Source organism: Acomys minous, assembly GCF_964271855.1.
Source record: "Acomys minous genome assembly, chromosome: 20".
Lineage (NCBI taxonomy): Eukaryota > Metazoa > Chordata > Mammalia > Rodentia > Muridae > Acomys > Acomys minous.
The window spans coordinates 7,443,986-7,459,237 of NC_140502.1; the positions used below are offsets into that span (position 1 = coordinate 7,443,986).

Sequence of the window (15,252 nt, forward strand, 5' to 3'; positions counted from 1 at the left end):
TGCCAGGTCTATAAAGTGAATCCAGGACATCAAGGCCATGCAGGGAAACCCTGTTCTGAAAAACCAAAAAATTAAAAAAAATAAAGGAGACAAGCTCCACAAAGCTATTGACTCTGACAATTCGTTTATCAAGAAAAGCTATCTTAGAACTCATGAGAGAATAAGAGAAACCTTAAAATGTAGTGAATATGGAAATCCTTACTATCGGCTCAACTCTTAGCATACATCAGAGAACACTACAACAGGGAAACCTTACATAATGTATGAGAAAATACCTGCATCTTGTGTGTGAGAAGCATTTGAAAATTCATGAGAAGAAAAGTTTCCACAGGAAGGTATGTGTTATGTGCTTTATTAAAGCCCTGTTGTGTGTGACACTTGATGCTCCACAGTAGAGAGTTATGTGCATAAGAAACTTGTGAAAGCATCAAGTATTTATGCTGAGGAAATCTCTCAAATGTGACAATAGATGAATTTTTCAAAAAAACGTTTTGTATTTGTTCACCCATAACTGCTTGATAATGAAAACAAAATTGAGAAGGCACAAGAATGTTTTTGTTTGACACTTTCCAGTATACTAAAATGATCCATTTTGAAGGGAAGCTGATTAAAAGCAGCAAATACATCCCTCAAGATTGCTCCAAGAGATCTCTGAGACTGACAGTATTCAGTGTCCTAAATTCAAATGAAGAAACAGGCAAATGGTACCAGTTTCAAGAGGATTAAACTGACTGAGCCAACAAGACAGGCTGCTCTTTAACCTGTAGCTATGCCTACCAGATGCAATGTGCTTCCAGGGATCAATGTTCATGAGCTGTATCACATGCTGTTTCCAAGTTTTATGTTAGCAATTGTCTTTGACCTCACAGTCCTGTAAGTCACTCTAATAAAAGTCATTGGTTCAGCAAAAAAAAAAAAAAAAAAAAAAAAAAAAAAGATATTACCTGTTCTTTGTATTCTGACATGTTTCTTTTTTTACTCTGAAGAGATAATGAACTTTATAATAAATTTATGAATATTTTATATAATCATATAATTCCATCTTAGAGTGTATTTACGTGACTTATCTCACTTAACTGTATTTTTTATTCAGACTTGCATTTCTGAGTGAAACACACTTGGGTGTAGAGAACAAACATTTTGTTGTGTTGTTGAACTGTCTTGATAGGTGCTTATGTAAGAATTATTCCATCTATGTCCATAAAAGTGAATGTTTTCATGGATTTTGTTTGTTTGTTTCTTTGTTTCCACTTCATAATGATGTATCACCTACATTTATATAGAAGGATTCCATTCAGGTTAAAAATAACATTTTCCCATGGAAGTAACAAAACATTTTTTGGGTGTTGTTGTTGTCTTATTGAACCAATCTTGTTGTCTATGGATTTTTATTAGAGAATGTGATCATTAACAATAAATTATTATTGTCGATTATTTGGTGAGTATTGTCTACTTGTTGATATTGTAGTATTTGATCGTTTTCTAATAGTTGCTTTTCTCTGGAGCTTAGTGCTTTCTATGTGTTCCTTGGATCCTTGCATTCATCATGTGAAGTGGTTCAACTAGCATCTTTCATGGTAATTTTTCTGTGCTTATAAATTCCTGTGATTGTGTCTATTATTGAACTCTGTTCTGTATCCTTCTATTATGAGGAATAACTTTTCTGTTTTAGTTACTGTGGTTGGCTGTTAAATGTTTGAAATACATCACTCTTACTCTCCTCCTGTAAGAATGTCCATGGTGACATTGACTGATATACAGATGGGAACTTGCTATGACAGAGTCTTCTGTACTTCAGCCTTCAATGTTATGTCTTTGTTACAAAATAAATTTTAAGTTAAATATGCCAAGGTGTGTTCATTTACTGATCTTAAATGTTTGCTATATAAATGACTGTTGTATCTCGATGGGCAAACATCTCACATGAAATTTATGATTACATTATACTGGATATAGTGTTGATGATTTGAGTGTGTCCTTCTTTTCCCCTTGTGACTCTGGACTGTAAATCTATTCTTTTAATCAGGAACCCTCAAGTCTCCTATATTTTGACTCTTATGTTTTGTTTTATTTTTGTTGTAGTCTAATATTATGCCTAACATTCAAGCTTTGCCATCCTGTCTTTATCTCAAACTATTGTCTTGCTGAGATTTTTTATTTAGAATTTTATTTCATTTATTTTATTTTTTCTTTACATATTTTCTGTTTGCATATTTTTATTATTTTGTACTTTCATGGAATTCCTTTTTCTCATGCTTTTTCAGTGACTTATTTTATGTTAGGTTTTGTGATCCCTTTTATCCTTCCCGAGGTAATTTATGTCACTTCTTCCTACTTTTCATAGAACATTCAAATAATCATTCTTTGAACCATATATTAAGCATATCATTGAACATACTCTCATTTAAGACTATGACTGTCACATTTTGAGCTAGGTAGATTTGATATCATCATTTTTATGTTTGTTAGTTAGCATGTATCGTCATATGCATAACTGGGAGCAGAACAATGGGTCTATATATTTTTAGTATTGAGTATTATTCCGGTGCATGTTTTTGTAATATGCAATCAAGCTGTGTTTAGAACACATGTAATATTTCACTGCTGCCTTTGAATATATATGTATTTCAGTAGCTAAATTTCAGATCCTGTGTTCCTTTACATAACAATGACTCCCCGTATCAATCTGAGAAGGACTATTAACTGCAAATGCCAGAGTACATGAGCAACCAGAATTCCTGGACTTAACATCTTTAAAATTTAAACAACTTTGCGCTTGTATAGTTCGAATAGAATACCCTAAAAGAAACCACTTCAGAATTCACACCTATAACATACCCTGAACATATGATGGAATTTTTTATTCACAAATTTCTGCACAGCAAAAATATATTACTACCAAATACCTCCAAACACAGAGAAGGAAACTAGATACTGCTTCCTTAGTTTGAATGAACTATACAATTAAGAGGACCAAGCAAGGATACTGTAGTGAACTGTTTCTTTACATGTCATAATTTAGAGCTGAGTCATGGAAAAACTGTGAATAACAATTGATTTCTTGCACCCATTTTGCATATCAAGCTGTCTGACATTTCCATGAATATGCATCACCCTTCTAATGTCCATATACACCACATACACCAGTGTTGCATGGTCATACATCCAGACATAAAACCAATAACATATAAAAAGGAAATAAAATACAAAGTAATAATTCATAGAATATTTAATGTGTATCAAAAATTATGAATTTATGATTAGAAGGGTTGACAATTTAGAGACTCTGTGTCAGAGGTTTAAGGAAACATATAAAATAAAACTGTTGCTTTCTCTTTGAACACGACCCTCTGATGGGGTCCCTTATCACCTCACAGAAGAAGAGTATGCAGGCAGTCCTTATGATGCTTGATAGGCTGGGGTCAGTGAGTAGGGGAGAAGGGTTCCCCTCTCTGAGGACTAGAGAAGGGGCATAGGGGGAAGGAGGAGAGAGGATGTGCCTGGAAGGGCACAAGGAATGGGGCTAGGGCTGGAATATAACATAAATAAAATAAAAAATTAAGATAAAAAATAATTAAAATTAAAAGACATGATGAGTTTGTTTTCTAATGCCTTTGGATTTTTAATTTACTACATCATTACACTTAGCTTCAGTCTCTGTAACTTTTTTATCACAGATTCATAATAAGTGAGGAAATCACTATATGGTAATAAGAATGGTACCATGAGTCTATTGCTCTATTTATTGGAAATATTATAAATAAGTGGTCAAAAGTTGTTTCATATTCCTATTAAAAAACAAAAACCACAGTTCTTTCATAGTAAAATACAGTGTAACTATTGCATGAACTCCTCGAAGGACTAACAAAAGGTCACATAAGAAATAGGAAAATAAGAAACATAACATAGGAGACTAGAAGTAGGTTCCTAATGTGACAATTTATTTCATTTAACTAATTTATAAAAAAGCATAAATGGGCCAACTAAACACACAGTGTTTACTGGTATGGAATGGAAATCAGTACAGTTCTTTCAACCCACCTGTCGACTTCCTGTGGCCCACTCTAGCATGTCTTCAGATAAATGCAGCTGTTGACCATGTGGAAAATCTAGGCTAAACTTTCCTATCTTCACCTTAAATTCAAAATCAGGTGGGAGATTCCAAATGTAGAAAATGTCATACTCTTTCTGAACTTTTTCTTTCTGGTTCATGGTAACTTTGTCTCCATTAGGGCTAGTAAAGTGTGTCTTTCTCATCAAGGAGTGCATCTGAAATGAAGACAGTATTATATAATACATATGCCCTTCACTGAAGGGAGAAAATGCATAATGATTGTATCTGAAAAGCAATTTTATTGAAGGTATCAGGTGGAAAATCTCAATAAAAGCAAAATGATATATTAATTTGTCATAATGTTTGTAGAATTTTAGTTCTCTGTAAGTAAACTAACAAACACAAGCATAGAAAAGCACATATACATCATAAAGATGTTCAACATACACACACACACACACGCACACACACACACACACACATGCATCCACACACAAAAATACCCACATCTATATAGAGATATTCACATGATATAGCCGCATATTTGTTTACACACACATTAACATACATGGACACATCTGAACATACAGGCATAGACAACCATATACACCCAAACAGACACAAAGTACAGAAGTATATCAAACAAATACATCGACACACACATGCACAGACAAATACAGGGAGAAATAATGAGATACAAACATTCACAATGAGAGACATTGAAACAAAATCAAATTTATGCTCACAATATCAAAGGAGAGACAGACAGAAACACACACACACACACACACACACACACACACACACACAGCAAGATATATATATATTGCAACCCAAGATACACAACACACAGACACATGAATTAAAAATACAATCAGAAACATACACAAAAACAGAAACAAACATACACATGGGCATTGAAACACCAACAATTTAAGCTCACTTCTACAAACAGACAGATAGACAGATGCACAGAAACACACACACACACAAATCCTAGTGCAATCATATCTGTGTAAACACATAAACACAGGTATACACAAAGACACACAGAAACACACATAGAAACACAAATACAGTGAGAAATATATATTCACAAAATGAGTGTGTGTGTGTGTGTGTGTGTGTGTGTGTGTGTGTAATAAACTGATTCACATAACTCTTCCTGTGTAATTACACTAAGCCTTTGAGGTAGGTGAACAGAGACTACATATGGGGAGAATCAATTGAGAAAACAATCCCCTGAACTTATTACCTCAATTTTCAGATAATGAACAAACTGTCATCTCTTCATCATGGTGACAATTAATGAAAGAGACTAATTATCTCTCCAGTATTAGAACAGGTATGATTATATTCAGTTGCTCTGGTACAGAGTCACTTATTTTCACTGATAAATGGTGTCTTTCATTCCAATACCTGTGTATTAAATTCTATAAAAGCTCTAGATTTATTGTGACAGCCTAAAAACATTTAGAAACCTAGGTTTTTGGGAAACATTTCCTAGTTCACTCAGTTAATCATCTGAGAGACTCTTAAAAACTATGACATTGATAGGAACATGGATAATCCAAAAGAAAACACAGTACCTTTGAGCAGCTATGGTCATGTTTTTTCCCATTGTCAATTGGCTGATTTTCTACTTGTTGAAGAAGCACCTCATGAATAAGGTGCACCAAAAAATATGCAGCATTGTATATATCATAATTGCTATCACTGAAGGCCATGTCAAAAGTCTGTGCCATTAGCCATTCAGATGAGGCATTGGATGAGCAATTCTTCGTTGTCTTACAGTTAGATCCTAAGGATTCACAGTTAAAGTTCATCCACTTCACTCTTGCCAGATATTTATCTGAGTATTTGAGAGGGTTCAATGTCTGGACAAAATTTTTAAAACCTGAAATCTTACCATGGTGGTGTGCAAAAGTAAGAGTCCCATGGAATGGGTCAAGTGTGAGATCTCTCTTTCTTGTAGGAACATCCCACTGTGAGGTGGTGATCCATGTTCTTTGTAAACCTAGAGATTCCCACATTCTAAAGGCCACAGCAAGAGTACTGTCTGTGTCACCATAAAGGATAACAACATTTGTGGATGATATCATGATTTGGTTGTAATACACTTCAGCTTTTGACATGTATACCTCCATGTTCACTGGGATCATGTTCACAAAGGCAAAGCAGACTGTATTCTTTTCCATTTCTCTTTTCAAATCTGAGAGAAACTGTGTACCCTGTTCATTGTCAGAGATGGCCAGCCCTACCCAGTTGCAGTTTAAATAAAGTAAGAAGGCGACGAGGGCCATGGCGATAGATGTATCCTCATGGGCCATCTGATAAATATAGGAAAATTGTACACGGTCATTCAGGAGAGGATGGAAAGGCCCATAAGTAAGATGGAGAACCTAGGACACAAGGAAGAGCATGAGGTAGCATGTACTTTTAAGAACTTGTAAACACATTTTATCTGTAAAAAGTTCTAGAAATCCCCCTTACCAGTTACTACTCCCTTTATCCCTATTTCACACAGAGAAATTCCAGATCACCATCAAGTATCTGAATAATACGATTGAACTACCAGGTTGACATAAGGCCAGTAAGACCAGTCTCCTCTTTACACCCTTTTTTCCATCTTATCAAAACCACCAATGGAGACACAATTTCATTAATTTTAACCCCACAAAAATTTCACCTGCTGAGGTTCACGGCTGTACATTAATCTGTGAAATAGTACAGATGCTTCCCAGTTTGGTCCTGTAAGAAGTACTGTACAACCGACACCTTTGGTACAGTCATAATTAGGATGAGTCCGATCAGGTGGTTGAGAAAGATGAATGAGATCTTTTACTAGTGACACATTTAGACAATATGGTACTCGAAATACTAAAGACATATTCGGTAGAAGATCAGGGTTTCTCTTTATTTCATCCAAGGAAAAAGCCAAAACCAGAGGAAACAGGCTTTCAGCTGGTGCTCTGTAAAATGGTACAATATTTATTATGTACAGAAGTATACACATAAACATTGGCATTCAATACAATGAATATCCTGTACCTGGAGATATTGTCTTTATCCCTATGTTTAGGACAATTATCCCATGTAATAAGGTTTACAAATATAAAAATATGGAATATTATAACACCTATAAAATTTCATGTGAGTTCATCTACACAAAACATGCATATTCCATGGAAAGCTTTTTCATCTGTGGTTGTTGAGTACTTGCTCGGAAGGGAAAGACAAGGCCACAGGTTTTGACCAAGCTGTAAATCTGATCATGCATTCATTGTTTAAGTATAGAGAAATAGGAAAATTACACATGATGTTTGAGCCACTGAGTTTCTGCTATTTCCATATAAAATTAACTAAATTGGCTAAGGTAGTGAAAGTGTGACTGATGAGTACACAGGATTGTTTCTGGGTACCTGTACTAACAATAAATTATAATTAGTTGGAAATATATCATATTCTTCTCTATCCATCTTCATATTGTTGTATTGCTTTTTAGATTATTTTTCAGAGAGAGCATCTTTTTACTGGATTATTTTCAAGTAAATTCACACACAGGAGATGCATATTTAAATAGATGTATGTCTAACTTTGGAAATCAATCCGTTTCTTTATCAGAAAACTGGTAAAAGCTTAACCTCCAGACATAGCTATACTATAACTGGACATATACCCTATGACACTTGCTCAATTATGTTCATAACAGCATTAATCATAATAGCTAGAATCCAGAAAAAAATGATGTCACTCAAACAATGGAGAATAAACAATGAAATACTACTCCTATATAAAACAAAGAAAATCACAAATTTTTCAGGCAAGTAAACTAGAGAACAGCTGCTGAGTATGATAAGCCAGACTAAAAAAAACGCACAAGGATGTATTTACTTAGCCATATAGTACAGGATAAAAATTACTAGAATTACTGACCCAAAGATAATGAGCAAGAAGGAGGAACCCAGACAAGATGCTTTATTCTAACTCAGAAAATGAAATATAATGGATGGCAGAAGAAGGTGAACATAAGGAAAATGTAGGAGAGAGAGCTCAGATAGAAATGAGGGTGGATGTCAGACCTGGGGAGAGCTGATGCAGCAAGTCAGAGGGCCTGAACAGTAAGAATAAGGCAGGGGTGGAGATATCACTCTGACAAGATGGCTAAATGAGACATTTCTGGGATAATATGGTGGTGACTCAGTTGAGAGGACACCCTCTAACTAGACGGAACTCCTAATGGAGAGAGGGGAATACCAATCAATCCACAAGAACTAAACTCAAAATTTACCTTTCCTACAAGATATGCAGAGATAAAAATGGAGCAGAGATTTAGGGAATGTCCAAGCAATGAATGCCTGGCCCAAACTGAGACTCAGAACACAGGAGAGAGACAACCTCTGACACTATTATTGATACTCTGCTGTGCTTTCAGACAGGAGCCTGGCATAGATGTCCCCTGAGAGTTCCAGACATCAGTGATTCAAAACAGATGCTGAGAATCAAAACCAAATATTAGACAAAGAGTGTTGGGATTCTCATAGAAAAGTAGGGGGATGTATAGAAGGATGAAGAACTAACACGAACTGCACAAGAAAATCAACAGTCAATTTATCAGGGCACAGAGGGGGTTGTGGAGACTCAGTCACCAACCAACGAACCTCAAGAGGCTGGACCTAGGACCCCTAAACAGCTGTAGGTGATGTGTAATTCAGGCTTAGTGTCGATCCCCTAGTAAGAGGAACAGGGACAGTCTCTGACATGGCCTCTGTTGCCTGTATTTTTTACTCTCTTTCCCTTGGTGGGGCTTCTATTTTAGGCCACATGGGAAGAGTACACACTCAGTCCTGATGTGATTCATGAGTTGAGGTGACTTAGTCGGGGGCTCCCCTTCTTTGAATAACAGAGAATACACATGGAGTAGATGGAGAGAGCATGTGACAAGGAGTAGAGGAGGGAAGGGCCATGATCAGTATGTAAAATACATGAACAAATATATTATTTTAAACTGATGTGTGACTGTATGTGTCTAGATGTATGGACCTAAGCAATGCTCTTTTAAATTGAGGTTTTTTTATTCTCTTTATGGGAAAAAATCACTCCTGTCTCTTGCTAGTTATTTCCTACCATCTGAAAAATAAGTATCAAATATAATCCTTCACTTGGAATGATTCACTCATATTTAAATACATTTAGAATTTCATTTGGAAATTGTATCTTTGAGTTATCTTTGTCCATGCCAATAGCTCATTTGAAAATATCCTTTATACAGCACAGAACAAAATGTCATTGGAAATTTCAGTAGAACACATTAGAAAGTTGATACTTGAATTTGTGTGACACAAGCACTAACTCTTCCACACTAAACATAAACAGCATCAATTACTTGAGTACCAGAGTGGCCTAGTAGTATAAAGTGCTTGCTGCACTTGGAAACAACAGTCAGAAATCCACAAAGTAAAAATGTGTAGAGTATCCACATGGTAAATTATGCAATTATAGTTAGTAAAATTACTGAAAGAGAAATGTAAGTAGTAACTGTGATTAAAGTGTAAGAGACTAAACAGCTTAGACATAAAAAGAAGTCACATATTTCTTAAAGAACTGCACTGATGAGCTGCTAGGAAACTTCTCTCTTTCTGTTCTCATGCACTATCAACTATATATGCCACAAATGTAACTCAGTCAACTGACAAGAGAACAAGGAGTCACCACTATTAGTGACACTCTGTCTTCTCAAACATAAATTTACAATCTAAGCATTCTTTCTTTGTGCAAAAACATATTTTGACCTGTTATACTAGCAGAACCCTAGCATCTTACTGAGAATGAGGAACATCTAGAAATTGCAGTAAGATTTGTTTGTACCAATATTACATGTTTGTAAAATAGAACATGAAGAGTAAACCATACTGGAAATCTTTATGATATCATTTTAATAAAACAGGACAAATATTAAGTTGGAATATAAGATTTTTTGTTTCTCTTTATGGGAAGAATAATTTCTCCTGTCTCCTCTTAGTAACTTCATATCATCTGAAAAACAAACATCAGAAACACTCCTTCATTCTGAATGATTCACAAAGATTTAAATGTAATTAATTTTCCACTTAGAATTTTATCTTTGTGTTATCTTTGTCTACAAAATAGCCCCTTTTAGAATGCCCTTTATTACCACACAGAAAACTGCAATTGAAAATATCAGGACCACACAATAGGAATTTGAGACTAGAATTTGTGTGACTCAAATACTAACTTATGAATGCTAAACATTAGAAACCCAGTTACTTGAATAAGAGTAGCCTAGTAGTATAAAGTGATGTTCTTAAAAACAACTATCAGAAATCCATAAAGACAAAACGTATACAGTAACCACATGGTAAAATATGCAATGATACCTAGTAAAATTACTGAAAGAGAAACATAATTGTCAAATGTGATACAAGTATCAGAAAATGAACAACTTAGACTTAAAAATAAAGACACATAATTCTTTTATTATTATTATTATTATTATTATTATTATTATTATTATTATTATTATTATTATTTCATTCATTCATTCATATTACATCTCAAATATTATCCCATCCCTTGTATCCTCACATTCCTCCCTCACACTTTCATGCTATTTTCCTCTTCCTAAACTATGACTGAGGGGGACCTCCACCCCCTTTATGTGATCATGGGGTACAAAGGCTAATCAAGGTAGCCTGCTATCCCTCCCCTGAGTACCACCGAGCCTTCCCATCATGGGGAAATGGTCAAATATGGGGCACCAGAGTTCAAGTGAAAGTCAGTCCCCACTCATCACTCGTCTGTGAAAAATGTCCTGTCCATTGGCAAGAACTGGGTAAGGGTTCGATGGTTACTGCATGTATTGTCCTTAGTTGGCTCCATTGTTTGAGCAGAAACCCTGGGCCCAGATCTGCCAATCATAATGTACATACTTCTTAAATAATTGAAGAGATGAGCTACTAGGAAACTCCTCTAATCATGTTCTCAAGTACTGTCAACTACCTACACATGCTACAAATGTAACCCAGTAAGATGACAAAGAAAGTAAGTGGTCACGACAATTAGAGATAGCCTCAATTTTCAAACATAAAATTTATAGTCTAAGCATTCCTTCTTTTTGCTAAATAGAAAAGGAAGAAAATGAAGAACTGTGCTTTCTAATACTTAAAAGCCAATAGTTGTGTATGTATACAAGTTAAGATGGAGATATAAGGACATAGTTAAAGTTCACATTGGACAGAAATCCTACTTACGTTTATGATGCAGGATCAAAAGTCATATAGAGTGACCACATCCAGATAATTTTAGAGAGTAAATGAACATCTATGTGAAAGCTTTCTGTAACTAGGTGTACTCCAAATATGATGTGCACACACACAGGAACTGATAGTTACACACTGACAGAAACACAGTCTATGGCCATTTAATTTTACCTTCTCAGGATGAAACATATTGAAATAACATGTGGTATCATTTGATAATAAAGCACTGTGTACTGTGTAATGGAAACTGTCAACAAGAGGGCTAATCTTTATGATCATGGTACAGATTGTTTGTCCACTCAACTTCTGACCTTGAAATCAGGAGGCTAACTGGAAGAAACATAATAGTTTATTGACCAATTTAAATTCATAAAATAGCATTGAGTTTATAAAAGAATTTGCTGTTGTTTCTTTGTGTGCACATTGGAAGAAAAAGACAACATTCAAAGCATTGTTCTGTTACCCATCTTCAGACCTCTCCAGAAATACTTGTGAGGAAATCTATAAGAAAATATAAAAACCACTTACAGCATATCAGGAGTGTTGCTTATATTGTCTTCCTCCACAGACCATTGCACTGCATAAAGGAAGAAAATACACGCGTCCCTTAACTCTCTGTACTTTTCTTCATTCTTCATTCTCCAAAAGCACCTGGAAGAAGTGAAACTCGTCATGAGAAGTGGAGTGTTCAGAAGCAAGTAGAACAAAATCAAAGTGAACATCTTTGTCCTACTATAAGCCTCGGTGTTGTGGATTGTGAAGTGTCATGCATATCAGCCTAACAAATGGACACCCATGTGTTCCTATCTTCTTTTATGTTTCTGGACAATGGAAAGTTTCCTTGCACATTCATGATTCCTTTTTTCCCTTAGGCCCTTCCTCATTCCTGGAGGAATCTTCCCTGAGACTTGTCATCTGAGGTCCACAGTCCATGTGGTAAACATGAGTTGATAAATATATTTGATAATAGTTCTGTCTGTGCTTCCATGACATCATTCAAGTTTATGGATATTAAAATCCCTGAGCAGTGGCTGTTTAGTCAAAGTTTTGCTTCAGTACTATCTTATATATCTGTTTATCTGAACACCAATAGAAACTATGTCAGTAGATATTTTTTAGATTATGCACAGTGAAATATAAATTATTGATTCAGATTGGGCATATAAAATGTTTCATGACTACATGGTGAGCATTGTATCACCAAGTCTATAAGATGCAAAGGCAGCCACTTGTCTGGGCCATCTGAGAACTTCAGAGCATACACACTGTAAAATATGTCACACCAGTGACAAATAAAGAATATCTACCCAAAGCCTATGCTTGCAGGTTTAGAGAACCAATAATCAGGTGAAATCCAGAAATTTCTTGAGTCCTGTTGTACCAAAAACCATCCATCTCCTCACTAAATAGCAGCTCATGTACACTTCAAATGTTGATTTTTAAAACTTCAACAATATCGAAAGAAACTCATGACCTTTGTGTATCATTTCAAATATTAAATGAGACTTATCCGTCAACCATCTCTTACATAATTAGAAATAAACTATGTTAAATAGTTGAGTTCTAACACATCGTCTCCATCCTAGAGTCTCAGTTCACACAGATCAATAAAATGTGATAGCCCATTTCTTGTACTTCATCTTTGCTTTTCACTATTCTTTTATACTCATTTCTATTCAAGTAATATCTGTAAGGAATTCTTGTGCTGAATATCTTAGAAGCAAATAATAACTGGGAAACAACTGTGGTTTTAATGTGTAAATTCTTCCTACACAAATTGGAGAATAATCTATACTTCGTGGCAGTGTAGAATCTGCATTGCCAGTATAAGCATATACTGATATTTTCTTCCCACTAGCTTCACAAGATGTTCCATCCCTAATTCCTGTAGAGCTTTGCACTTCTCAAATAATGCCTGACCTAATTTTTTTGTGTAAAGTGGTGTGTCTGTGTCACACACACACACACACACACACACATATGTACACACACACACACACACACCAACAATCACTCCTACAACCATAGATACAAGACATACACTGTTAAACTAGAGTCTATGAAAATTCAGAATTTCCTAAGTCTGCATGTTTAGCTTAGCATAATGACCCTCTGTTCCATTCGAAATTCCTGCTAATGATATCGTTATTTTTTACAGGTTGCAGACATATCCATTATTTATGTATAGGCCACCATGTGCTTTGCCTCTGAATTCAAATAGGTCTAAGAGAAGTATGGACCCAGTAATTGAATTTATTTAGTTTCATCTTTGCTCTGTGGTTTCAGTCATTTATGAAGTATATACAAGTTAATTTTAAACATCTTTCTGTTTTATCATTTAGTTAAAAATAACATTCGATATATTTAAAATATAGGAAATAATATATTTTCCAGAGGGTCCTAGAAACCTACAAGTAGAACATTATGATAGGCAGATTTGGACACAGGGGTCCTGCTCAAACTAAGGCACCAGCCAAAGACAATACAGGCGGTAAACCTTAAACCCCTACCCAGATCTAGCCAATGGACAGAACATTCTCCACAGTAGAGTGGAGAGTGGGATATTACTTTCTCACATACTTTGGTGCCTCCATTTTGACCATGTCCCCTGGAGGGGGAGACCTGGTGGCACTCAGAGGAAGGACAGCAGGTTACCAAGAAGAGACTTGATACCCTATGAATATATACAGGGGGAGGTAATCCCCCTCAGGAACAGTCATAGGGGAGGGGAATAAGGGGAAAAATGGGAGGGAGGGAAGAATGGGAGGATACAAGGGATAGGATAACCATTGAGATGTAACAAGAATAAATTAATAAAGTTTAAAAAATTAAAAATAAATAAATAAGTAAATAAATAAAAGCCCAAGGCCAGATGACTTTACTGCAGAATTCTTCCTGACATTCAAAGAAGAGCTGACACCAGTACTCCTCAAACGATTCCATGAAATAGAAACAGAAGGAGTGTTGCCAAAATCATTCTATGAAGTCACAGTCACACTCATACCCAAACCACAGAAAGACTCAAGAAAGAGAAGATCAGACCAATTTCACTCATGAACACTGATGCAAAAAATAATCAATACAATACCCTTGAACTAAATTGAAGAACACACCAAATACATCATCCACTATGATCAAAATAGGCTTTGTCTCAGCAATGTAGGTATGGTTCAACATACAAAAATCCATCAATGTAATTTACCATATAAAGAAACTGAAAGAAGAAAATCACACGATCATCTCATTAGATGCAAAAAAAAAAAGGCTTTTGACAAAATCCAACACCACTTCATGATGAAAGTCTTGGAAATATTGGGAATACAACGCCCATACATAAACATAGTAAAAGTTACATACAAGAAGCTAATAGCCAGCATCAAATTAAATAGAGAGAAACTCAAAGCAAATCCACTAAAATCAAAGAAAACACAAGGCTGTCTACTCTCACCATATCTCTTCAATACAGCACCTGAAGTTCTAACTAGAGCAATAAGACTGCTAAAGGAGAGCAGGGGCTTACAAATCAGAAAGGGAGAAGTCAGAGAGTATTGTTATTCACTGATGATAGGATAGTATGCATAAGTGACTCCAAAAGTACCAACAGAAGACTCCTAATGCTGAAAAACACCATCATCAAAGGGACTGTATGCAAGATTAATTCAAAAGAATCAATAGCCCTCCTGTACACAAATGATAAAAGGGGCTGAGAAAGAAATAAGGAAAACTACATAATTCACAATAGCCACAAATACTATAAAATATCTTGGTGTAACTCTAACCAAGCAAGTCAAAGATTTGTATAACAAGAATATCAAGACTCTGAAGGAAAAACTGAAGATATCAGAAGATGGAAAGACGTCCCATGCACATGGATTGGAAGGATCAACCTAGTAAAAATGGCCATTTTGCCAAAAGCAA

The 15,252-nt window shown here is 35.4% G+C and overlaps 1 protein-coding gene across 1 annotated transcript in view; it reads right to left on the reverse strand.

Annotated features, from left to right (window-relative positions):
- Positions 1-15,252, reverse strand: part of LOC311590873 (vomeronasal type-2 receptor 116-like) — a gene marked incomplete at both ends in the record, with an annotated part of 44,353 nt that overhangs the window by 8,207 nt on the left and 20,894 nt on the right. The window contains 3 exons of the mRNA XM_084770174.1: positions 4,042-4,269; positions 5,644-6,456; positions 6,744-7,026. Of these exons, the coding sequence (XP_084626300.1) occupies positions 4,042-4,269; positions 5,644-6,456; positions 6,744-7,026 (1,324 nt within the window). The remainder of the gene's footprint in view (positions 1-4,041; positions 4,270-5,643; positions 6,457-6,743; positions 7,027-15,252) is intronic.